General features: G+C 44.8%; 2 protein-coding genes across 5 annotated transcripts; one reads left to right on the plus strand and one right to left on the minus strand.

Annotated features, from left to right (window-relative positions):
- Positions 1 to 838: 838 nt before the first annotated feature.
- On the minus strand, positions 839 to 11698 carry DYRK3 (dual specificity tyrosine phosphorylation regulated kinase 3). 3 transcript variants are annotated; one of them, XM_062013648.1, is made up of 4 exons: positions 11560 to 11698; positions 10719 to 10834; positions 6174 to 7739; positions 839 to 5554 (listed from the first exon to the last, which is right to left on the minus strand). In XM_062013648.1, exons 1-4 carry the CDS (start codon positions 11597 to 11599, stop codon positions 5522 to 5524), a joined length of 1755 nt encoding a protein of 584 aa, XP_061869632.1. In that variant the 5' UTR covers positions 11600 to 11698; the 3' UTR covers positions 839 to 5521. The 3 variants fall into 3 exon arrangements, with proteins under 3 accessions (XP_061869632.1, XP_061869633.1, XP_061869634.1); XM_062013649.1 differs by having other exon boundaries at positions 839 to 7739; XM_062013650.1 differs by having other exon boundaries at positions 839 to 7739; positions 10719 to 10830; positions 11560 to 11639.
- Positions 11699 to 11806: 108 nt separating this feature from the next.
- EIF2D (eukaryotic translation initiation factor 2D) lies at positions 11807 to 23337 on the plus strand. Of its 2 annotated transcripts, none has more exons than XM_062013788.1 (15): positions 11807 to 11889; positions 13949 to 14139; positions 14810 to 14893; positions 16946 to 17036; positions 17572 to 17679; positions 18264 to 18547; positions 18749 to 18866; positions 19305 to 19350; positions 19989 to 20092; positions 20747 to 20905; positions 21567 to 21656; positions 21760 to 21855; positions 22523 to 22643; positions 22789 to 22963; positions 23069 to 23337. In XM_062013788.1, the coding sequence occupies exons 2-15, from the start codon at positions 14085 to 14087 to the stop codon at positions 23137 to 23139; spliced, it is 1602 nt and encodes a 533-aa protein (XP_061869772.1). In that variant the 5' UTR covers positions 11807 to 11889; positions 13949 to 14084; the 3' UTR covers positions 23140 to 23337. The 2 variants fall into 2 exon arrangements, with proteins under 2 accessions (XP_061869772.1, XP_061869773.1); XM_062013789.1 differs by lacking the exon at positions 11807 to 11889 and adding an exon at positions 12573 to 12836.
- Positions 23338 to 23634: the final 297 nt, after the last annotated feature.

A 23634-nucleotide genomic window follows, 5' to 3' on the forward strand; every position in this document is an offset into this window, starting at 1 on the left:
TGCTAGACTGATGCAGCTGCTTTTTAAAGCACTTTGTGCTATGTGAGCCTGCTGTGTGCAATGGCATCACCCTCGTATGACAGAGGCTGAAAAATTAAACCAGTAAACCTAAAGGAGTATTGCTAAATGCAAGTTCATCTCTTCTTCCACCTCTCAAAATGATTCAAGGACCTCATGATTGATTTTTCTTTCAAGGAACCCCATTAATGAATGAACAGCAATAATTAATAACGGATGGAACACACCACAAGAGCAACACTGGGCCAGACTCTGTCTTCTCCCTCACAATCCAGCCCTGTGGGCAGAGGTGCAGGTTGTACATGGACATCCCTCAGCAGAATTTAGGCAGGGAATGACGTAAATACAGCTTTACCATCAGGTTCCCCAGCTGGCACTACACAGCAGCTCCAAACAGCAGTTTGGGATACAATACCTTATCATATTACTCCAACAAGCAGTACAGCATGGGCAGATAAGCTTAGTTTTTTTAAAATGTTGTGCCACATGGTCTCGTGAAATTCCCCCCCAGTGCCGCGGAGATGAGTGACCACGGCAGAGGGAACAGGCGCTGTGCCTGCAGCCCACAGAGCCACACACAGATACATGTACACTATAAACAAAGGCACTGAAATAGCTGCATGGATACGTTTTCTTGCTGCTTTTGGATTGTAAACCTTTTAAAAATCACACATTTGCCATTCATCACATGAAAACAAGCAAGGACAGAATTCACACCGTGCTGCCTGCAAACTTTCTGCAAGTAACAGGCACCATTTAATCAGAGAGGTCACAGCTAGGGACCAGTTTATTGCAGCATGATTTCATCTTCAAACTATTCTAATATCCACTTGTGTACAGTAGGTTATCCATTTATAGGTTTCTAATAAAAGCAAATCTTCCTTAAGTGGCTGTTACTGGATTTTCTCTTTTCAGCCTAGGGATAAGCAGGATTCCGGGCTTTAAAAAGCTCTCTAGTGGGATGAATCAGAAAGTGACAACTGAGGAATGTCATGGCAAAACTTGGGCATGTTCTAATTACAACCCCATCAGGGAGAACAGAGCAATCATCACGTGTGGCTCCGACACACGGAAATCATCTGTTCACACAGAGCTGGAACATTTTCAGCTGATCTCTAGTTGGATGCCACAGGAGGTAGGGTCTGGCAATACCAGGCAAGAGACACCACCTGGAAATAATTAATGCTTGTTTTTTTTGTTTAAATCAAGGACTTTTAGGAATTTGCACAGTCTGTTGCTAAAGAAAATTTATGTATTTATTTTCTTTGAAAAATGAACCGAAATACAACTTTAGGAAATATCTGTTCATTACATTTAGATACATAGTTTGAGACTGACTTATTTCCCAAGTGCTCCTTCACAGAGTTACGTTCACATGCACCTTAAATGCTTTATACATTCTCCACCACATTACACCTCATCACAATAGTTAGAAGAAAAAGGCTAACCTGTGAGTTCTTCAGACACTGACATTTAGTATGAACATCTGCAATACATAAGAAACCCTGAACAGTAAATTGATTGCACCGAGACAGATGTAGGCTGGTAAAATAATAAGGCACAGCACTATGTCTAGGGAACACAGTTATTGTCTCAGCAATGCAGACTCACTGACCTGGTCAGGCTGTCTGCAAGAACTGCGTTTGGATTAAGTCTCTGCTCCCTCCGAGCAGAGGGACAATGTTCACCTGTCCAAGACTGTCCTGATGGCCCAAGGATTTCACATGTTGCAGAGGGAGTTAAAAACCAGGAATACATCAGTGTTTTGGAACACACAAAGGCTCTTTTCTGGGAAGTATGAAAGGTACACATTTATCCCAAATCCTTATAAAATTAACACAGAAATCATAATCAGGTGGTATCTGTGATCAGCACTAAGGATAAAACCATGATGGCCAGCTTTCAAACCTGCTCCAAATACCCACAGCTCTCAGTGCTCAACACATACGAAAGCTGCAGGTCTCTTCAGTGAGGTCAAGTCTTTGGGCACTGTTTGTTTTGGCTCCCGATGGGTGCTGCAGAGAGCACCACAGAGCTCTCTGGATTGTTTTGGCTCTCCACTTCCACAACAGCATTAAACTTTGGCAGGCAAGGGATTTGGGTCAGTCCCTTCAGCAGAGATCTCTGGGTGCAGCATCAGCCGTTCACTTGTGCGGCCAGGATTAGCAAGACACTGCTGAGATCATCATCTGTGTGTTTCACAGCCAGAACTGCTGTTAGTATCAAACACAAAAAGAAAGAAGAGCAGGAGAGCTGTAGCCTGCAGTGGATATCCCTTTAAAAAGGAGAAGAGGTTTATTTTGGAGGTAGTTTCAGAGGATGACCATTGCAAAGAACCTCTGTTGATAAATTGTTGGTTAAAAAGTTTTCACCTGCAGTAAAGTCCTGACAGGTCTGTAAAGAACTGCAGACTGAGCCACACACTCGCTCTTCCACAAAAGTCACCTTAAAGCTTTCCAGTTAGTCTGTTATGAATTCACCAGATAACTGGAGTTCCTATTCAAGCTGGATGGGAAGAACAGAAACCCCAAAAGACTCTAGTAAAGAGTATCCATTGTACACAGAAGATCTCCAGAATCAAGTCTCCGCTGTGAAACAGTCACAGGCAGCAGTTGGTGCCAGTGAAGCCAAACCCACAGAGCACTGAGTGCAGCCGGGTGTCCGTCCCACAGGAAGAACTTCCCTGCCCACTCAGCTCCAACTAAATCACCTTTCTCCCTGTCACGGGGACAGGCAGATATGATTTGGACCCCAGTGTAAAGGCAATGTGTACCTGTTGGATGTGACACTCATGCCTTCCCATTCCTTTATGTAAAAATATTGCTAAACCAAACAGCTACAAATACAGACAATAAACAGAGCCTGTTAGTTACAATACAGAGAGTAACAGTGCAGTCAAACACAGGAAATATTATAGACAACGTTTTAAAAACAAGTTTAAGTGACTTTTCTAAATGTGATGTCTGTTTTGCTGTAAACATAAGGAATTTGCATTTGTTTTGTGCTACTTTCTAAAGAAGAGACTGAAGTTCCAGTGGAACTTCACTAGTGCTGGCAGACCTGCAAAGCAAAAACTTACCACACACAAAAAAGCTGTTCTGTGAAACTATTTAGACATGTTTAGCTTTGAACTACTTTTTAGTATTCTAAGCAGTATGATAACTAAGGAAAATGATGGACTTCTGGCAATCCCAGACCTCACTAGTATTTAGCTTTTCAGAGAAGAAAGTGTGAATGTGGGACGGGACTGTATCTGAGCAAAGCCAGACACCAGCACTGTGACCCCCTTTACAAACCACCCTCATACATGGTGTGGGCAGCTATCACACCAACTCACAGGGAACTGACAAGCCAAGTGCTTTCAAGGACAGTTCCTCAGCTCTCTCCCAGACACGAGATGTGCTGGCTCATTGGGAAGGCTCTCCCAGTTTGGGAATACTAGGCCACACTATTCACTGAATGCAAATGTTTTGTCAAGAAAATGGAGCTTAGTAATTGGAAACAAAGCAAAACCATCTCAGCTGTATTCTATGGGTTCTGAAGTTGTTCATTTCAATGTAGTAAAATGTAGTAGGCTGCTTTCTTTTCCTTCTCAACTACTATGGCTATACAGACAAGAGCCCCAAATTGGGAAGATAATTAACTATGCACTTGATTTTAAAAGATAATAATCCCAAGAAAGCAAGATCCAGTCAAACATAACTCACAACAGGCATCTTGTGCAGTCAAGTCACAGCAATCATATTCCCAGAGAAGAGGCAATGCTCTTGCTTTATCTGCAGTTTCACAGCACCAGCCTTAAGCAAGATTACTGTCTGTCAACCTGAGGCTGCCACATTAGAAGTTACCTCAGTAACTAGTTCTCAGAAGTCACAGGAAAATGGTTATTCTACATTTGGCATTTTACAGCTGAAAATGGTTTAGAACCAAGATACTGCTCTGTGTTCCTAAGAGAAGACCTGTTAGTACAGCTCTGGGCACATCAACACTCAGCTGCCTCCAGACCTGCCAGATTCCAGAACCACCATCACTTTTAGGTCTCTATATAAAGTGCTTTTTCTCTGCATCTTTACTACCAAGCTATAGCTCCTCCTTTCTCCTCAGTCATCAGGTATATTTTGTAAGGAAATGCATAGAGTAAAAGAGCAGAGGAGGAAGGAGGATATTTCTGGCTTCTGAAAACATGCCACATCTATTAGAGATTCTACCAAAAATTGATGGTATCTTCTACCACTTCCCCCAAAATCCACTTCCCTCATTCTCCATTCAAATAAAACTCCACTCAGTTGAGCCAAATAAAAAAATACCAATCATGCATTGTCGTGAACTATGACCATCCCCTGCATGTTGGTATTACTTGTACCTGCAAGGGATAAAGGCTGGACTGTTATTTTCATATTATTACTAAGCTTATTGAATTTACACTTTTAAAAGCAAAGAACTCGGAAAAGCTACGCACCAGAGAACCTCAGTTTAAAAAACAGTCCTGGAAAGTTTGGAGCTTTGGCTCTGTCTTTTTATACAGGCCTCCACCCAGCATTTCACAGTGCTGTAATGAAACAGCAGAGCAGAAAATGCAGTCCCATCTGCTCAGAGGGAGGGTCTTGTATTGAACATGTGGGCACCTTATCTTAAAAATCACCCTCGTAATTCCTTTGTTTGTATACTGAGAGGCTCCTTGTTTTAACATTGAAAACCTGCTACAGCAAAACTCATTAAATTTAAACCCTTCTGTTCATAAAAGCTCTAAATTGCATTTAAAATTGTGTTCAGGCACCTGGCAAGAGATCAGATGTTTTTGTACATGGACCGAGGCCACATGGCTGCAAGAAGTAACAACCCAAACGAGTTGTGCTGTTGTCATTACAGGTCACACCACCTTTTCATGTTCTTGGAAGATAAAGAAAGAGGAAATACAAGCTCAGATATTTCAAGAATGAGAAAACAGAGACATCTCTCTCTCAAAGACCTGATGAAATATGATTAGAAATAAAGCAATTCTTCCCATATTTTGGTTTGGATCCACCAGTTCTTGCAGCTTATCAGTCTCTCCTGATATTTCACAGATTCCTCTTAGATTTCAGAGCATGCTTCCAGTTACTAGGTGTGCCCTCTGCCCTCATTTTCTAGTTACAGTCCTGGGCCTTAAAGACTTTTATGTGTCTGACAGGGGTGGCATGTTTGCTTTTTAATAAAAGAGCTCCATGGAATTCAATGGAATTCCCTCCACACACAAAAAAAAAAAGATGTTTTTAAAATGACCAGAATCTCAAACATGTATATAAATCAGCTCTTGAAGGTCAACATTTGTGTTTTGGGAACAACACAGGAAAAACAAAAGCACACATACCTGGCAAAACTGATGATTTAAATTGGAGCTCCAAAGAAACATAGAATTGATTCATTAGCCCTGAACAAACTCCTGACCTTGATTTCCTCTACCAGCTTTCCACAGACTTCTGAGGGAAGTAGCAAGTGTACAGAAGTTGGCAGTTTAGCTCAGCTATAACCTGTATCTCCTGGCATTTCTATGTTCCTTTGGAAACAAAAAAAAAGGGGTATTCAGATGATAAAATTTCAACACCAAATTTCTTTGATGTCTACATCCCATAATGTTTTTTAAAATCTCAGTTAGGATAGATAAGGGGAAAGCAGTGCAGAGAATTAAAACTCTTCAAATCAAAGTTAGCAATTTGCAAGTGAGTTCCTGACGCATTCCATTAACACACTTGTGCTTTGGACAAGAGGTGTAAAAACTCTCCCCAGAATAAAAACACTTCAGTTGGAGATGAACTGAAAATATGTATTTTAAATCAACTTCTCTTGCTGTCTTAAGCAAAAGAATCTGTTAAACCGTCCTGATAAGAAATACTTTCATTCCTAAACCAGTGTTATTAGACAGCACATCTGGCAACTTCCATCTGACCCATCAGCTGAGCTGACCAACCCCATCATGTTGTATGCACCATGTTGTGAGTGAAACAGTCAGGTAAAAGTTAGCCCTTTAAATGGGGACACTGACTGAACTTTTGATAGTCAAGATTTATCCTCTAACAAAAAGTATATCCATTAAAAACCTCAGCGTTTAACTTCCTTACACAATATTAACAACTAAAATACACGGTATGTACTCTGGAAATTCTCTATTAGCTGACCAGTTTGGGGAGCACAGTACACAGAGGGATGCTGCCATTGGAGTCGGATGCTAAATTAGCCCTCAGCTTGTTGGCCACTCCAACGACAGGAGGCAACTTGGAACTTATTCCCGGGAAGGAACTCGTGTAGCTCGAGATCCGTTTATTGGAGGCTTTGTCAGTGCCGGGCGGCTTGGGCGTTCGTTTACAAATCCAAGGATGCCTTAAAGCCTGACTCGGGGTCATGCGTGAGGAGGGATCCCAGCTGAGGCATTCCTTTAAGAATTCTATAAACAAGGGGTCATCACAGCCCTTCAGTGCTGTCACCCAGTCCTTGTTTCCTGGGGCTCCCCGCGCCTTGCCCCGGCGCGAGCGGCTCCCGCTCAGGGTCACTCTGCCGTCCGCCTGCGTGGTTACCGTGCAGTAGCGAGGGTGACCCTTCGAGTTGATGAAGTTCTTGGCTCGCTTGGATTGATCCAAAAGCTTCTGAGGTGGCATTCCAAGAAGTTCCATCATACAAGCCAGTTGGTCTCCCTCATCCTCTCCAGGAAAAAGAGGGTATCCAGTCAGTAACTCCACCAGAATACAGCCAAAACTCCACATGTCTATGGGCATCCCATAGCGGCTCCCCAGAATTACCTCTGGCGCCCGATAAAATCGAGACTGAATATATGTGTAGACTCTTTGGTGCTCAAAACAGCTGGACCCAAAATCTATCACCTTGATTCCACTCCTCCCTTGCTGTTTTAGGAGGATGTTTTCTGGCTTCAAGTCACAGTGTATGATTTTGTTTCTGTATAGGGCATCCAAACACTGCAGTATAGAGTGAGCAAACTTGCGTACCAGTTGGATACTGAAGCCCTGAAACTTATTCCTTTTAATCAGTTCATACAGGTTCATACTCAAGAGTTCAAAGGTCATACAGATGTGGTTCCGAAAGGTGAAGCTCTCCAGCATGTGAATAACATTCATACTGCCTGTCTTATCCTGCTTCTTCAGATGCTCCAGGATCCGTATTTCCTCTGCTGCCTGGCGATGGAATCTCTTCTCATTGCGAACCATCTTTAAGGCTAAGTGTTGGTGGAGCTTGTGATCGTAGACTTTAGCAACTTGTCCAAAGCTGCCCTTGCCAATGATTTTGAGCACTTCATACCGGTAAGCAAGATGGTCATGGGGCACGTGAATGTAGCTGCCCTGGTCATCATCGTAACCCCCATTGTTGGGGCCCCCGATTACCCCTTGTCTCTTCTTTGCAGCTGGACCCACAAAGTAAATTTCAGAAAAATTAAATATCTCTTGCTGCTCATAAGCAGATAACTGATGTTTGTACTGTTTGACAGCCTGCTCTGGAGCTTGGGAAATGGCTTTATGTGCCTTTGAAGAACTAACTCCACCTTTGGAAGTGCTTATGCCCTCTATACTTTTATCTTTTATCAGGGAAGGAAGAGATCTTTCTGAACCAGTAATTCCTGCAGACTGAAGAGTGCTACTCCTTCTGTTGCCAGAGTCCTCAAATAACTGCTCCACTTTGACCACTTGACTTCCAGACAAGAGGTGTTCCTTCACTGCAAGTTTGTTGCTAGAAACCTACAGATGGAAGAGAAAAACGGGAAAAAGCTTTACTTTTCTCTTAGTCTGTGCTTTAAAAGACAAAGTAAACACATCAACAGGTTTTGTATTTCTATTAGGAGCAAATATGAAACTCTGGATCTAAACTAACTCAAGTTACAAGTGTTGTTAAAGGGTACCCAAAGAGACTGCAACAAGCAAGCCCTTGCACAAACATAGCATACTTTTAAGTCCATAAAGGGTAAACCCTAGGCAGTCACACACTCATCAAGGATACACCATCTTTCTCCACCAGTATGCACGCAGTCAGCAAACAGCCGGGGCAACAGCTATGTTTAGCTTGAAACGTGGGTGCAGCAAACACAACCAATGACAGATGCAGCTGCACCTGTCTGAAACGTGCAACATAATGTGAACGTGCAGAAGTGTCAGGAATACTGCAGAGACAAGTGTGCCAGAAGGAGATAAAGAAACAAGAGTAGGGGACATTGGGCTGGAGTAACCAAGCTGAACAAGGAGCAAAAGGATGATAGAGCAAAGACAGGATAAACCATACTTGTTTTTAAAAACATGGGTTTTTTCTTCGAAGAAGAAAATACCATCATATCCACAACTCCCTTTGAAATCATAATAGCTGCACAAGTATCTTAAGACAGACTTGGAAGCTTTAAACCATTGAGAATATCTCTTACTCCAACTTAGCTGACAGTAGTCTGAAACCCCTGCCTCTTCCTGCCATATGTTAAAATATTTACATCCAAAATGAATGCACAGAAGGTGAGAAAAGCACTGTGAAATTTTTCAAGCTTGTCATCTTTAAAATTTAGCAAACACTGAACTCCCTGGAGTTCAGTTCTTTACTAGAACAGCAATTGTTCCCCTTTTCTACTAACTGAAGCTCCACGCTGAGACAGCAGAGAGGTGTTGTCTTGTCCCGTGCTCCATGGAAGGAGACATGACTGGAGTAGCAACATCTGTTTTCCATTTTGTCCTTTAATCTAAAAATAAAGATTTGAGACACATGCCAACCCGAAGCCCTGAAAACCAAAATAACTACACAGGAATCAAACAAGAAAATATAAATAAACCTGCAGATCCACAGCAATAAAACCAAATTCCTTTTTAGTTACATACAGTCCAACATCTCAGCAGAGTCAGTAAATAAGGGAAGTGAATGTTCTCGCCAAAACCAACTACACACGGCTCTTTTAAGAGTCTGTTTGTTGGTGCTGCCTTGAAATGTTAGATCTTGCTTACAAGTCCAAAAAAACCTAATGTTTCCTGCAGAAGTCACAGTCCTTATCACTGATGACTCAGGGCCATTGGATATATCCCACTACTCTGTGTCCTATCAACCCCAAAAACGCAGCACACTGTGAGACACGCCTTTCCAGAAAGCCTTAACCAGAAAACAAAGCCCAGCCCTCGGAACTTGGAGTAAACGTCTTTTTCTCAAGAGTCTGGCTGAACTTCTGAGATAAGAATGACATATTCTCAGAGCTAGCTAAAAGGCTATTCAGTCCAGCAGATTCAAATGAGTTTACAAAGAAACAGAGACCATAAAGCACAGAACAAGGTTCATACTTGTTTGTTTTCTGATGTTTTCCAGGGGTGGGCAGGAGGGAGGTGAAAAATAAAACCAACCAAGCCTGTCTGAGCAGAAGTCTGATTTTCACCTTTGCAACCAAAACTCGGTATTCTTCCTACATGGGTTTCAACTGTGTGCACAACAGAGGCAGCTTGTTATCCCTGTCCCTTTGCAGACAGTCTTCTCTAGCTGCATGAATGAATTCACACCATGACCTCACATGTGCTGCTGCATTGCAGAAATGCTACTTAGGACATACTTTTCTTTCAAGTATTTGATTCCCAAAATGTGGCATTACCAGTGCAACAAAATATTCATAGAGTTCTATTTGTATTTAACTGGGTAGTTCCATTCCATGGATATCTGTTCAGTTATGAACACATGAAGTTACAATATGACCTAAATATCGTGGTTTAAAAGTTCCCACATGCCTGCAAAACAACCCAACCCACTACTTTTCAAACTCTACTGCTGAACAAATCTCTAGATGACTTCAGCTCTCCCTCAATACCGCCAAAAAGGGAAAACACAGACTTAACACTACTGAATTTGCTCTGTGAATGGCACACACCAAATTAACCACTAACAAAGAATCATAGAATGGTAGGGGTTGGAAGGGACCTTTAGACATCATCTATTACAATAAATTCCCACAAGGTGATGATCTTCAAATGCGTCTCAGTGAAGTGTCTATTTTCACCCTTTAGAGAGTGGGGTTTAAGCTCGAGCTCCACCACTTCTGCCAGAACTCAACATGAGCCAAATACATTTAAAAACCATATAAAGGTCAGATTACTGTACAGCTAAACATGACCACTACCGCTCAGCTGAATCAACTCAAGGAAAGGTGTCATAACTCCACATGCACTGAGGAAACGCAGCGCTTACGACGAAGTGTGTTAACACCTTTGGTCCATAAAGAGCTGTTTTTGCTGGGAAATGAAGTGGCAGATAATGCCAAAGTTTTCAGCGGAAAGAGATACTTCTCTAAGATGTTTGGCAGCTGTGCAAACCCCTGCTGCTACTTCTGCTGCTCCTAAGCACTTATCTCTCAGAATATTCATGAGGGAAATTAAAATGGAAACGTGCAAGAGGTAAAGCAGAGCATATGTGGATTTACATACTCATGAACATAGACGGTGACATGGCAGAACACTTCAGTCTTCGTCGGCTAAAGCATGAGCTGAGGATAGTATAGTGGGATTTCTGAGAGTGCCTAGGAAGTTCTACACTGAACACAATGTCACATCATTTTTATGCTTACTAAAGCAATCATGTTAACAAGCTACTACAAAGCTGCAACATCCCCTTTGTAAAATTTGTTCTCTGCAGGGAGAGCTCCAACTCCCCCATAGTTCTCACCACCACACAGCACAACATGAAGACCCAGACAACTTCAAAATACTCACATTAGATCTTCCAAGGGAAGGAAGTCCTGAGGCGCTGTGTTCTTCATTTGTAGATTCTTGGTACCTAATCTGATCTATCCTCATATAGGAGTCATACAATCCGTCTCCAAACCTAGCTGGAAGTGTCCCACATACAAACCAGTTAGTCACAACAGTTCACAGTCAGAGACAAACATTGACATGCATCTCAACACATGTGTGTCTGTAAGATCATCAGTTCTCATTCACTTATTACACAATCTTTGAATTTAACTATGATATTTTAATGCCACAACAGAGTGTCAGACTCTTGGGAAACCGTAATCTGTGATGTTGTTAATTCAGGGCGTCTCTATTTTTTTTTAATAATCAAATTTGGGACTACAAAATGTATCTTTAAGAAACATTAACCAACATACTCCCCATTTTCTCTTAAGTAGGATAATCCCAAACTAGCCTCCTTGAGAATGGCCGCAGAAAGGGAGCATAGACAGTTGAGAAGGCTATCCTTTAAAGTAGGTTATCCTCTAAAAAATGGTACGTGGGAGTCACACTTCGCAGATTTGCTGCCAGGACTGGGGGAGGTCGGGGGCGGGGTGGGGGGGGAGGTCGTGCCGTTTTGCCCGGCAACTGCTGGCAAATACTGTTGAGGAACTTAAAATCGAGATGTTTTACGCGAGTGATCCCGCACCGGGGCTCGGCAAACGGGAGAACCCAGGGCGGGAGCGCGGCGAGGGGAGCGCGGCGAGGGGGGCTCCCCGGCCGGCCCCAGCCCTCCGCCCCACACGGGCCCGCGGTACCGCGACCCCCGCGGCCGCCTCCGCCGCTCCCGCCCGGCCCGGCCCCGCGGCCGCCGCCTCACCTGCACCGAGGGGCGCCTCCGGCTTCCTGCCCAGCAGCATCGTGGCGGGGAGGGGCGGCCCCCATCCCCCGCCGGGTCCCGCGCCGCCGCCGCCTGCCCGCGCTCCGCCGTCCAGCGCTGCCCGCGGCGGGCGGCGAGGCTCCGGTCCGGCTGCGGCCGCCCGCCACTGGCCCGGCCGTTGCCACGGGAACGTCCCCCGTGCCCCCCCGGCCCGCCGGGCCGCGGCTGCGCAGTGGCGACGCGGGGGAGGCGGGAGGAGCGGGCCGGGAACGGGGCCCCGCGGGCCAGGGAAGGCTGGGAACCGGGAGAGCTCCCTCCTCGCAGGAAACGGTGACGGGTTTTAATCCGTATCCACAACCTTTGCGTTTTACAGCCCCGTTTCTCCTTCCTTTCCCGCCTCAGCGTGCGTTCAGTGCCGGGCCCCTCACTCACTGCCAGAGGGACACTGAGGTGCTGCAGCGTGGCCAGAGCCAGGCGGTGGAGCTGGGGAAGGGGCTGGAGCACAAAGGTGCTGGGGAGGGGCTGAGGGAATGGGGGTGTTCGGCCTGGAGGGGAGACAGGAGCACTCTCTGCAGCCGTGGTCTGCAGAGGCCCCCTGCAAGAGGAGGCTGTGGTGAGGCGGGGGTCCGTCCCTGCTCCCAAGTAACAAGTGATAGGATATGAGGATACGGGCTCCAGCTGGCCCAGGGGAGGTTGAGGCTGGAGCTGAGGCAGAACTGTTTCCCTGAGAGGGGTGTCAGCCCCTGTGCCAGGCTGCCCAGGGAGCTGGGGCAGTGCCCAGCCTGGAGGGCTCCCAAAGCCACGGGGCTGAGGTGCCGAGGGCCGTGGGTCAGGGGCGGCCGTGGCAGGGTGAGGGCAGGGCTGGGACTCCATGAGGGCTTTTGCAACCGCAACGACTCTGTGATTCCCCCGTGCCCCCCGCCCAGGAGACCCCCACAGAACAAAGCACTAGGCCAGAGGAAAAACCTCCGTTAGGAGAAGATCCGCAAGAGCCGCAGGCCCGGGCGCTCCCGGGCTCCGGTGGTCTCCCGGCCATCGCCTCTTCCGTGCGGAGGAGGCCCAGGAGCGCTCGCACAGCAGCGGGCGGAGGGGCGCGGGCCGAGCCGGAGCGAGGCGGCGGGGAGGCGGTTTCCAGCCGGACGGTTTTGTAGTGAGGGACGGCGCCATGGCGGCTGCCGCGGCCTGAGGGGAGCGCGGCGCCGGCCGGGGCGGGGGCCCGCCATGTTCTCCAGGGCGTTCCGCGTGAGATCCAACACCGCCATCAAGGGGTCCGATCGGTGAGTGCCGCGCTGGAGCCCCCCGCCGCGCCGAGGAGAGAAGGCCCGCGCCCCGCTGACGGGAGCGGCTCCATCCCACCTCCCGCCATGGGCCTGTCCCACTGCCCGGCGGGCCCCGGCCTGGCATCGCCGCGGCTCGGTGTCAGAGGCGGCCTCCCCGGCTCAGCCCCCGCAGAGATGCGGCCAGGGGCAGGCAGGGACCCGTGGCTGCGCTCCCCTTGCGCTGGCGGTGAGCTGCTGGTCTGAATACGAAATGCACTTTTCACTTGAAGGTGCTGCCATAGTTAAACTGGATTGGCATGAACATCAGCTGGAACACAGAAAGTTCCACTTAAACACAAGGAAATACTCCCTTGGTGCTGAGGTGAGGGAGCCCTGGCCCAGGCTGCCCAGGGAGGGTGTGGAGGCTCCTCTGGAGGTTTCCAAACCCGCCTGCAGACGTTCCTGTGCCCCCTGAGCGAGGGGAACCTGCTTTAGCAGGGGCTTGGGCTGGATGAGCTCTGCAGGGGCTCTTCCAGCTCCCACCATTCTGGGATTTTATGAGTGAATTGTTATGTCGAGGCTTAACTGATCCTTCTTTACTTTTATGTTCTCATGTAGTGATGCCAGGCTGACTTGCCTGTCGTTTAGATTCACTTGATGCTTCTGTGAACGACGCCACAAACCCACCATGTGCTGGATGCCACTTGTTAAACATCAGTTAAAAACCAAGGGGAGAGGGAAATCTGGCTGCAGTCCTGCTCCCTGATACCAGAGCTGTGGGAGGCTGTAGGTGACAGCCTGGGCTGAGCAAGTCGTGACACTCCCAGTTTTGTGCTCAGGAGCTCAGCAGCAATGAAATCACAGTGCAAACAGAGGCAAGAGAGCAACAGGAGATGTAAGCAGATGCTTACGGAAAATTATGAGCAGGGCAAGGATATTTGGCCTTTTCCCAGTATTCTTCCAGTATGCAGCCATCTCATCTGTAATCTTACACATGCCTCAAATGATCTTCTGTGGAAAACTTGGGAATCTTGTGAACAGGCAACAAAATAGTAACTACTGACCTAGGAATTATTTTGAGGGATGGTCTAGACAACCTTTTTAACACAATTGTGATTTTGTCATTGCAGGAGAAAACTACGAACTGATGTTGCAGCGGCTTTTCCTAACTTCAGTGCTGAACAATTGACTGAGTTTATTCCAAACAAGGAAGAGCTTAATGTCATCAAAATATACTCTCACAAAGGGGAGGCCATCACTCTTTACATGAATAACAAGAACCCAATACTGTTTGAAATTGAGAAAGCTCTGTATCCAACAGGTACAGGGAGTAGACCAGAATATTTCTCCTACTTGACTTGCTGGCTTTCCCCAAAAGATTTCCTTGTGTCTGTCTTAAGTGCTTGTCCTATTGCTATAGTATCCATCCACTTCATAATCTTTAAGTGATTTATCCTCCTGACATCTTTGCAAAGCAATTTCTATATTCTTTCTGCAAAAAGGAAATCAATGTACTGAGAGGTCTGAAACCAGGAAACGAGTTTTATAAGTTACAGTGTAGCACATTTTGTCACTTTTGTCTAGTGCAAAATATAACTCCAAGCAGCATGATGTCCAGTTCAGGGCAGTCCTGGAATTAGGCAGTGAATTGCTCAGACATGCTATGCTTTTATTTTTCCCATAGCCAGCAATTCTTCCCTGTTAGAGTAGCATTTTACCTCAGAGTGTCCTTGATTTAAGGAAAATAATGCAAACATTTATCCTTTATAATAATTCACAGGAGCCTGAATTAACTAGCAGTTCATTTTTTTACATCACATCTACTAATTGTTGTAGGGTTGTTCTGTCTTCAGATTTTGTGATTACCTGAGTAACAGGCGAGAGTTCAGTTGTGGTTAGCATTGTACCACTTTGTCTTGAGGAGAAGAAGAAGCCACAGCTGGAGACGTTTTCAATAATGCATCTTTCAATTTGGTTCTGTTTTGGGACAGTGTATGCTCTGTGGGTCTACCCAGATCTTCTCCCTGTTTTTTCAACATGGCCCCCTGTGCTCCAGAAGCTAGCAGGAGGAGCAGGTAAGAGGACTAGAACTGTGTCACATTGCACTGCCTTCAGGGCTATTTTGATGTTATCTTTTCCAGTCACAAAATGAACCTGAAACAAAAAAGTAAAAGGAAGAAATACAAAGTAATTCATGGTGATATCCTAAAAAGGAGAATAAGTTACTGGTGAACAAGTTAGTGAATGAAACAAAGTAGGTTCAGCTGTTTAAATGCAGTAAGGTGCTTTCCACGTGGGAGTCTTGGATTTGGAAATGTCTTCTCAGTGTATCAGCAGCTTTGAACTAGGACACAGAACTGCCTGTGTTGTTGGTCTTTTTTATAACTTTCCCCAGACAGCTGAGTTCCTTTGCTGTCACCCTGCTTCCTCAACTCAGAAGTAAACTAGGTTATCATATGGATAAGAAGTGAGTTTGTATTGAACCTCCAATTGTAATCACCAAGTGAACTGTGCAGGTGAGGCTGGATTTGAATTGACTGGCTCTGCCACCTAATTATGGATCAAGACTAACAAGAAATGAGTCTATTTTCTGGAACTTGCTTTGGATGCAGTTGAGACTCATGAGAATCAGGTCTTCATAAACTTTAAATTGCTGAACTGCTCAAACAGAAGATGATTAAGTTGCAGCCACCACAGCCTTAGTCTGTAAATGGAAGCGTATGTGTAGGAGGAGACGTCTTTTTTCCATTACACAGTATCTAAAGTAGAACTCAGGTCCCTCCATTTACTTTGTTTGCTTCTGAGGAAATAAGGTGTTTGAAGGTGTAGCTGTGATAGGCATCTGAGCAAGCCGGGCTGCTGACTTGTAGTGACCTAGTTTCTGGTGAAAAAGAGTCTTGCTAATGTGGGAAGGACATTGATGAAAGAGAGCTGCAGGTCATTCATCTCCCATGGCAACCAGGCTGGGTACAGTCCAAAGATGAGAAGCTGGCCACTCAGACAATGGCCAACAAAGGCAGAGGAGAGGTAGAGCTGCATCTCAGAAAGAGGGAAAGGCAGGAGCCTATCCAGTACTGCAGACGTGGAGGGAGCAGCTTTAGGGAGCGTTCAGTTACAAAAAGAAGCAGCAAGGTAGTGCTGTTTGAAATATCTGTTCTATTAATTCCAGCATCTCCTGCCCACTCTGGGTATTTACGGAAGATACACATGCTACTCACCTTGCCACGCTCTGTCCTCAGAGATGTGGAGCCTTTGTTGCGATTCCAGAGTTCATTCTATATTTGATGGAAGTAGTTGTAACAGTGAACGGAAGAAAAACTATTGTTGGTTTCTTCAACATATGCATTAAAATCTATCATGCTGAGAAAAAAAAGTGAGATGGCTTCAAAACCAAACCATGGAACACAGGTCAGGCCATGAGGCTGTAAGCTCTGGAGAATTACAGCCGCTATGAGGGATAGCGGATACTCGTTACATGATTTGGTGATGACATGATGCTGTGCATGGGACAGGGAAAACTTCTTTACTCACAGGCTAGTCTATTCATCCCAGGTATGGAAAGCAGAAGGAAGCACACCAGAAGGTGTACTGTTTCTGCCCAGAGATGGTTAAGGCTGCTTCTACATGCTGAGGAGAGTTTACAGCTGAGTACAGCTATTGTGTCAGATCAGGAGGCTTAGGTCAGCAGTGGTGAATTTTAGGCAGTTCTGTCTTCAAGGAGAGGGCTGCAGGGATAACCTGACCTGGGGACAGGGAAGAGTAAACACAGACACATCTCCTTGTTCCTTTCTCTTTCCCCATCATTAATGAGGAGTAGTGCTCTCTAGGCTGGGAGCTCCTACCTTTCTGTTAAAAACAGGTCTCTCTTGGGCCTGCAGTTGCAAGGGATTGAGCATGCCTAGCTCTTCTGCAGTTTTTTTGGGATGTGCCCAGCACCCTTGTGAATTGTATCCCTTCCTCCACAGGGTGGTAGCAAGATATGCTGCCTTGCTAGAAGAATCATCTGGCATGTGCTCAGCTATTAAACAGGCTTGTGGTTTTGCTGAGTAACAGGAGGGATGGGGGTGGAGGAGGCAGTGTCTTGAGTCTTTCATTGAGAAATGGATTGGCTTCATGCTTTTCTCCAGATCTGATGCTGCCAGGAGTTGCAGTGCCATCTTCTGGCTTGCCTCAAGTGGAGCGGGGCACGCTCTGTGCTGTCACCCTCTTGGGAAACAGGTACAGAAGATTCCTTCTTCATTTATTTTCTTAGAAACTAAAAATGAAACAAAGCTATTTTTTACAGGAAGACTCTGGAAGCTTTGAGGAAATAAAAGCAGAATTGTTCTTGTTCGTTTGATGCACTGGGGACCTAAACAATGGAAAGCACAGCAGAAACAAAAATCAAGTGTCTGGGTTAGAGTATATTTGAGCTCAAGTGTACAGCTTTGCAAATTATTTCTTTTGGAGCTGTGGGAGATTTCTTTTAACAAAAGATTGTATTCTATACAGTTGCCTTTTTGTCTGTGAGGAAATTCAGAGTGAGGGAGCAGTGCCAAAGCTGTTGGGTTTTTTCCCCCCATTGCTAATCTTTTTTGACAGTACATATGCTTCTTATACCTTGTTAAAGTACCAGAATATAGAACCATGCTTTCAAAAAAGCAGGTTGTAAAGAACAAGGACATCATGAAAGAAATTCAGTACATGCAATGGCACAGTCAGCCCCAGCACCATGTTTTTGTGCAGACCTTTTTTTTTTCCCTTCTTTTCCCAGAGCTCCGGTAGCAGTTGCAGTTGCCACGATGTCCACTGCAGAGATGCTGGCTGCTGGAATGAAAGGGAAGGGCTTTGCTGTGTTGCACACTTACACGGATCACCTCTGGTGGGTACATTGACAGGTGTTTGGTAAGATGTGTAACAAGTCTCCTGTGTTTACAAAAATCAAAATCTCTGTCCCTGTCAGTTCAACACACTGAGTCACCTCTGTGCACCTTAGGCATCACCATCATTAAGGTTTCACCTGCATGTTTTTGATGACCAGAGTTTTCTGACAGTCAGGTGTCTGTCCTGACATCTATCCATCACACATTGGAAACAGATATATAAAATTATTCACTTGATTCAGTTCCTTCAATCTGAACATAATTATTATAGAAATGAAGCCTGAGCAGCCCTGATACTCTTTTAGAGAATCTTCTTGTTCTATCAAAAGTGAACTTTGAATCATTTTGTTTAAAAATGGTCAACACTGCCAGTCTCAGGCAAATATGTGAGTGACTCTGCATTTAGATTCAACTGGTCTGTTGAATTTTAAATTGAGATTCATGAGAGGAACATAGATTCTTTGGAGGGAGATGAGTTGAACTTGAGGCCAGTGCCTTTTATCAAGGTGGCATTTGTTCATTGTCCTGCAGGTTTCAAAGCAGTTAACAGAAAGCCATATTATGCTTTTTCTTCCTTTTATAGGGAGTATGGTGACAAATCTTATCCTCCCATCTTAGCTCCCCTGGTAACAGATCCTGCTGAAATGGAGACTGCTGAGGAAGAGATGGAGAGGAAAGAGCCTGTCATCAGCTTCTCCACTGACCCGCTGCAGCATGTGGATGTTGGTGATTTGAGCCTGAAGGAGCAAGACAGTTGTGCAGTACAGTCAGGAAAGGAGGAACTTGGTGAGAACAGAGCTGCAGAAGGAACTGTGGATGCAAACACAGAGGTTCAACAGGAAGCTGAAGACAGTAGGACTCCACAAGGTATTTTTGCATATAAATGAAATCAAACTGTGCCCCATTGGTTTGCTGAAGCCCAGCTCCAGGATCTAGGTTACTCTGCATTTTAGAGAGCCCACTGTGAGAACAGGATAGAAACAGTTCTCTGTGGTCTGAAAGAACCAAGTGCCATGTCCTGAAAGACAGACTACACACAGCTCACCAGACCTTTCTTTTCCCCTGCAGAGCAAATGGATGCATTATTGAGTCAGTGCTTTTTTCATGCCTTAAAATGCAAAGTGAAGAAGTCGGATCTCCCTCTGCTCACCAGCACATTTCTACGCAGCCACATGTTCTCATGCTGGTATGTGGTAAGAAGATTGTCTTCGGATTTGCATGCTGGGTTTTTTTTCTTTAAAACTGTGGAGACAGTGAGATACTTAGGATTTACTTTTGACTCAAAAGTAAAATTCAGTCTTTATCTGAGGTTATCTAAGATTATGCTCACTTCTTACATGAAATACTTTGATGTAAGGATTCTCCAGACCAGGATGCACTACACAGAGTTGGCTGACATTTGTTTCAAGATTGCTTAGTCACTTAAATGGCTGTTTGCCTACCCACAGGAACATCAGCACTAGTTTCACTCACCATGTTCTATGTATTAGCTTGTTTGAAGTAATTCTTTCTCTGTGTGATTTCTATTTCCGTTGTTAAAAAAACTTCATGCATGAGCAGCAAAGTTTAAGAAGAAATGAAAGGTGACTTATAACTAAAGAGCTTTTTAAAAAACCATTTATAGCCCTGCTGGACAACAACTGGACATAAAGAAATCAAGCTATAAGAAGGTGAGATTTTTTGTGTCTTTTTTGCATTAATAAGAAATAGAAGGAGAGAAGAATCTTGAAATGAATGTTGTTCATGGGTTAGTAAAACAGAAAACCAAAACAACCCCTAGAAGCTGTTCTCAAAAGCCAAATTATTTTTCTCAACTCTCTGCTTCTGTGGGATCCAGGTAGAAAAGTAATTGTCCTGAAGGCATGAGCATTGATCTGCTTTGAATGCAGCTAATGCTGTCTGCCACTATATACTGCCATGGCTGTTAAAGGACAGTGCAGTTACTTGGCAGAAGAGACCATTCTTTTTCTAAGGCTGTTAAGAAACAAAAATTAAGAGAAAGGAGAAGACATTGTCCCTGTGTACATGACAAGCAGAGACAAAGCACATTGCCAGAGATCTCACAGTAGCCCATGGGAGATGCACTGTGATTTGTCTAAGAAGGTCACAGAGCAAACAGATGGCACATCTAAAAAGGAACACTTGCTTTGACTGCTTTAGAGCCAGAGGCACTCACTGCCCCTTAGCAATTGCAAAGGTGGGGAGATTGTTTTGGACGTTTTTCAAATAAGTTGTTCTCATTTAACAAGTAACTTTAGGGCTGTCAGAAGATGCTTCATGCCACATTTCTGATTGTTGCTTCCTTCAGTTCTCTAAATTCCTGCAATGTATGCAGCACCAGAAGATCTTACAAGTCAAGGAGCTGAACAAAGGTGTGGAGAGCATTGTGGAAGTGGACTGGAAACATCCAGAGTATGTAGGATATTGTGGTCCTTCAAAGAGTTGGTCGTGTCTGAAAGGAGAGGAATCTGTTACTTCCAGCTCTATTACCTCTGCTTGAATTCCTGTTCTGAATAGCTGTAGCGGTCCTAATTTCCTCATTTTAATATGCTGCGGAGGAGTTTTACACCCTGTTTCTGCACAGCACTGCATGTTTCCCGCTTCGTTACTCAGTGACACTGAGCATGCTTGAAAACTAATGACAGTGCTGTGATTTCCACCTTTCCCTGTTAGTTGTGCATTCATCCAGTTGGGATTTTGTCCCTAATTACCAGGGTCAAATATGCTTACACTAGCTGGAGAGATTTGCTTTTTCCCCAACATAGAGGGCTCTACTCAGAGTGAAAAGTGTTTAATGTCACCTGAGTTAAGGTGTTATGTATATGTCTGTATCATTGAAATGTGTACAAGGACAAATTTAGTAATTGCAGCTAATGCTCCAAAACAGTGTTCTTTCATTGTCACCTTCAATCCCCAGACATAGGCCCCACTGCAATGGAATGCATTTGAAGGAGCTGACACCCTGTACAACAGACCAGAAAGCTTTCTCATGATGCTGCTAGGTTTGAGTGAAATAGAAGTGATTAGTTTCAGTCCTTTTCACTCACCAAATAATTCTCATTTCAGCATTAAAACATTTGCAGTACCTGAAGGATTTTCTTCAGCTTCTGCTGCCCAAGACAACAAGAATGAAGACAGAGAACAAGTGTACCATGCTCCTGAAATCATTCCACTTTATGGGGTCTCAACAAAAATGATCCCACTCTTCCAGGAATCTGGACACAGGTAAGCATTAGAAAGCTTCAACAAAACCATTGTTACGTGGAGAGAGAGACTATCAAACCTGCGCTGCTTCCATTTTGTGAGCTCTCATGAGGGAGGGCTCTGTGATGCTGTCAGGAAAGGTGATGGGAATCAAGAATATATTGATTGCTTCACAAAGGCAAGAAAGATAAGAGGCTGTGACAGCTGTGTTTAGCACATACATCACTTTTCTCACAGCTTGAGTGTCAAAACTGGTACTTGGATTGTCTTAATTTGCCATTGGATAAGGCACATTCTGCCCCCAACAGTATAGCTTATTGAAAAGAGCATGCCCAGATCATTTTAAGAATTCATTTGCCAATCTGTGCTCTGATCTTGTCTGTTTTGGTGTAGCTCAGATAGCAGTCAGTGGCAGCCTTTCTTCAGCAAGTTCTTTAGTACCAATACTACAGTCCCCTGTAGTTAAGGGGTAGCATTGGGATCATCCACCCAAACCAGGCTCCCCAGCCCAAGGGTTTTAGTGTATCTGTAATTACTGCTGTGAGCCTTTTATCTGGTATGCAGCAGCTAAGGTCTAACAAGAAATCCCTGCCTAGCAGATGTATTTCAGTATTGAGCTGTTGCTACCAAGTGACAGAAGCCATCTCTTAGCTACTGAAGTTAAAGTTTCTTTTCTCTTTAGAAAAGGCAGCATCCTCTCTAGCAGTGAGGTGAGAAACATCATCGTTAACTATGTGAAGACTAATGAGTTGGTTGATGAAACAAACAAAAAGTAAGTAGAAATGAAATTGTCCTACTCTGCTTCTGCAGGAGATGCTGGTTTGAGGGAAAAAGGAGAACTTGTTTGCTTCTAAGGTGTGTGTGTTGTTCTGCAGCTTTGTGAAGGTGAATGCTGTTCTGTGCGACTGCCTGCTGGAGAAATCAGAACAAGATGAGATCTCAAACCTGAAGTGGGATGACCTCTTCAGCAGGTGACTCTTTTCTGTAGTGTTTCAGTGTTATGCAGGTTTACTGCATGCTCTTGGAGCTGCCTTCCTACTGATAATAGACAAAATATAATAACAAAGTCTGTATATATAACCTAAACCCACTTTTCACATCCCAGAGGCCCGAGTATCTGGCACAAACCCAGTGTTTCTGTATATTGAAAAGCTTTGCCTAAATATCCTCAAGGCCTTCCTTGCCTCCAGCTTCATCACACAGTGCTTGAGGCACCTCCAACAGCTTCCTTTAGTTGTGAAGCCAAGTTTGCTCATGGGACAGTACCACAGTTTCTGCTGAATTTTTTGCAGAAGTTCCTTCACCAATCTGTGTCCAATACAACTGAACAACAGCTTAGAGACAAAACTAAAGGTTTTCCTCTACAAGAACCAATTTATCAAATGTTACCAACCCAAGCTGTAATTTTTGCAAGTCAGTAGACTAGAATTTGCTTGTTACTCAGTCCCTTGAAGTATCACCTGGGATGCAAATCTTTGAGACCATGCATTTCCTTTTTAAGATACAAATTCCTACATGTAGAATCTTGGCTTTCTTGTAGTCTCAAAAACTCATGAGAGGCTGCAGTGGAAGAGCACAGTTACCATTGTCAGCCATGCTGTACTGTACAGACTAACTGGCCCTATAAACTTTGTGCAGGTGCCTCGATCGACTGCAGCCCTTACACCAGGTGACATTTGTTGGACAAGAACCTATTGTGAGGAAAGGAAACATTGAGCCCATCGACATAACCGTAGCACAGAGATCATCAAATAAAAAGGTACAAAAGAGAGCTGAAATGAGGGGCTTTGAACAGAAGCCCAGGTCTTGAAAGCAGCTTTGGCAGCTCGTTTTCCTGGGGTGGATGGGACATGACTTTTAATACCTACAGCAGTGATGGTTGCTGTAATTATTAAAACCTGTAGGTGACAATTATCAAGAACCTTGAGCTGTATGGCCTAGACCCACAGTGTGTGGCCAACACCCTGCAACAAAAAGTACAAGCCAGTGCCACCATCACCCCACTACCAGGGACAAAAGACAGAGTTCAGGTACAGATCCAAGGCAACCAAATCCATCACCTGGCCAAGATGCTGCTAGGTAAGTTGATTTTGGAACTGGGCCATGACTGGTTGCAGCAAGATACAGATTTTCAGGCTTGAGCTCTGAGTATTTACCTGAGGTGACCTCTTGGCTGTGTTGCAGAAGAATACCAGCTCCCTCGGAGACACGTCCAAGGCCTCGAGAAGGCTCCGAAGCTCGGACGGAAGAAGTAGGAGAAAAATCCGCTGTAAGAATTACTCAGATCGTGTTATTTATAAAAGTGTTCTGCCAACCAGTCAAAGATCATGTGAACACCCAGGGACTCATTTCTGAGTGACTAGGGCCTGTAAAAGGTCTGTGATTCACCCAGCTAATGATGTGGCTCTGGGTGTTCATTTTTCATAAAAATAAAAAGCTGAGTGAAACTCCCAGCATTACCCTTTTCCATCTGTTTTCCAGAAGCTCCTCACAGTGCACTGGTTTTCTGGCTATGCTGGCTTTTGGCTAGTTTAACGTTCTTGCTTGGCATCTTTTAGCAAAGGCTTGGTGACAGGGCCTCCACTGAAATGTAAGCAAAGCACATTCCAGCACATTGTCCTGAACAGTCCAGTGTGTTCTGCCACAGGTTGTGTATGTCAGAAGTAAAACCCGTTTGGTTTTAGATTTTATCACTTTAAAAGTTCCCAGGTATTTGTATCAGACATTTCAGCACTGAGAATTAACTCTAT

The sequence above is a fragment of the Colius striatus genome, chromosome 22 (genome assembly GCF_028858725.1).
Source record: "Colius striatus isolate bColStr4 chromosome 22, bColStr4.1.hap1, whole genome shotgun sequence".
Taxonomy (NCBI): domain Eukaryota; kingdom Metazoa; phylum Chordata; class Aves; order Coliiformes; family Coliidae; genus Colius; species Colius striatus.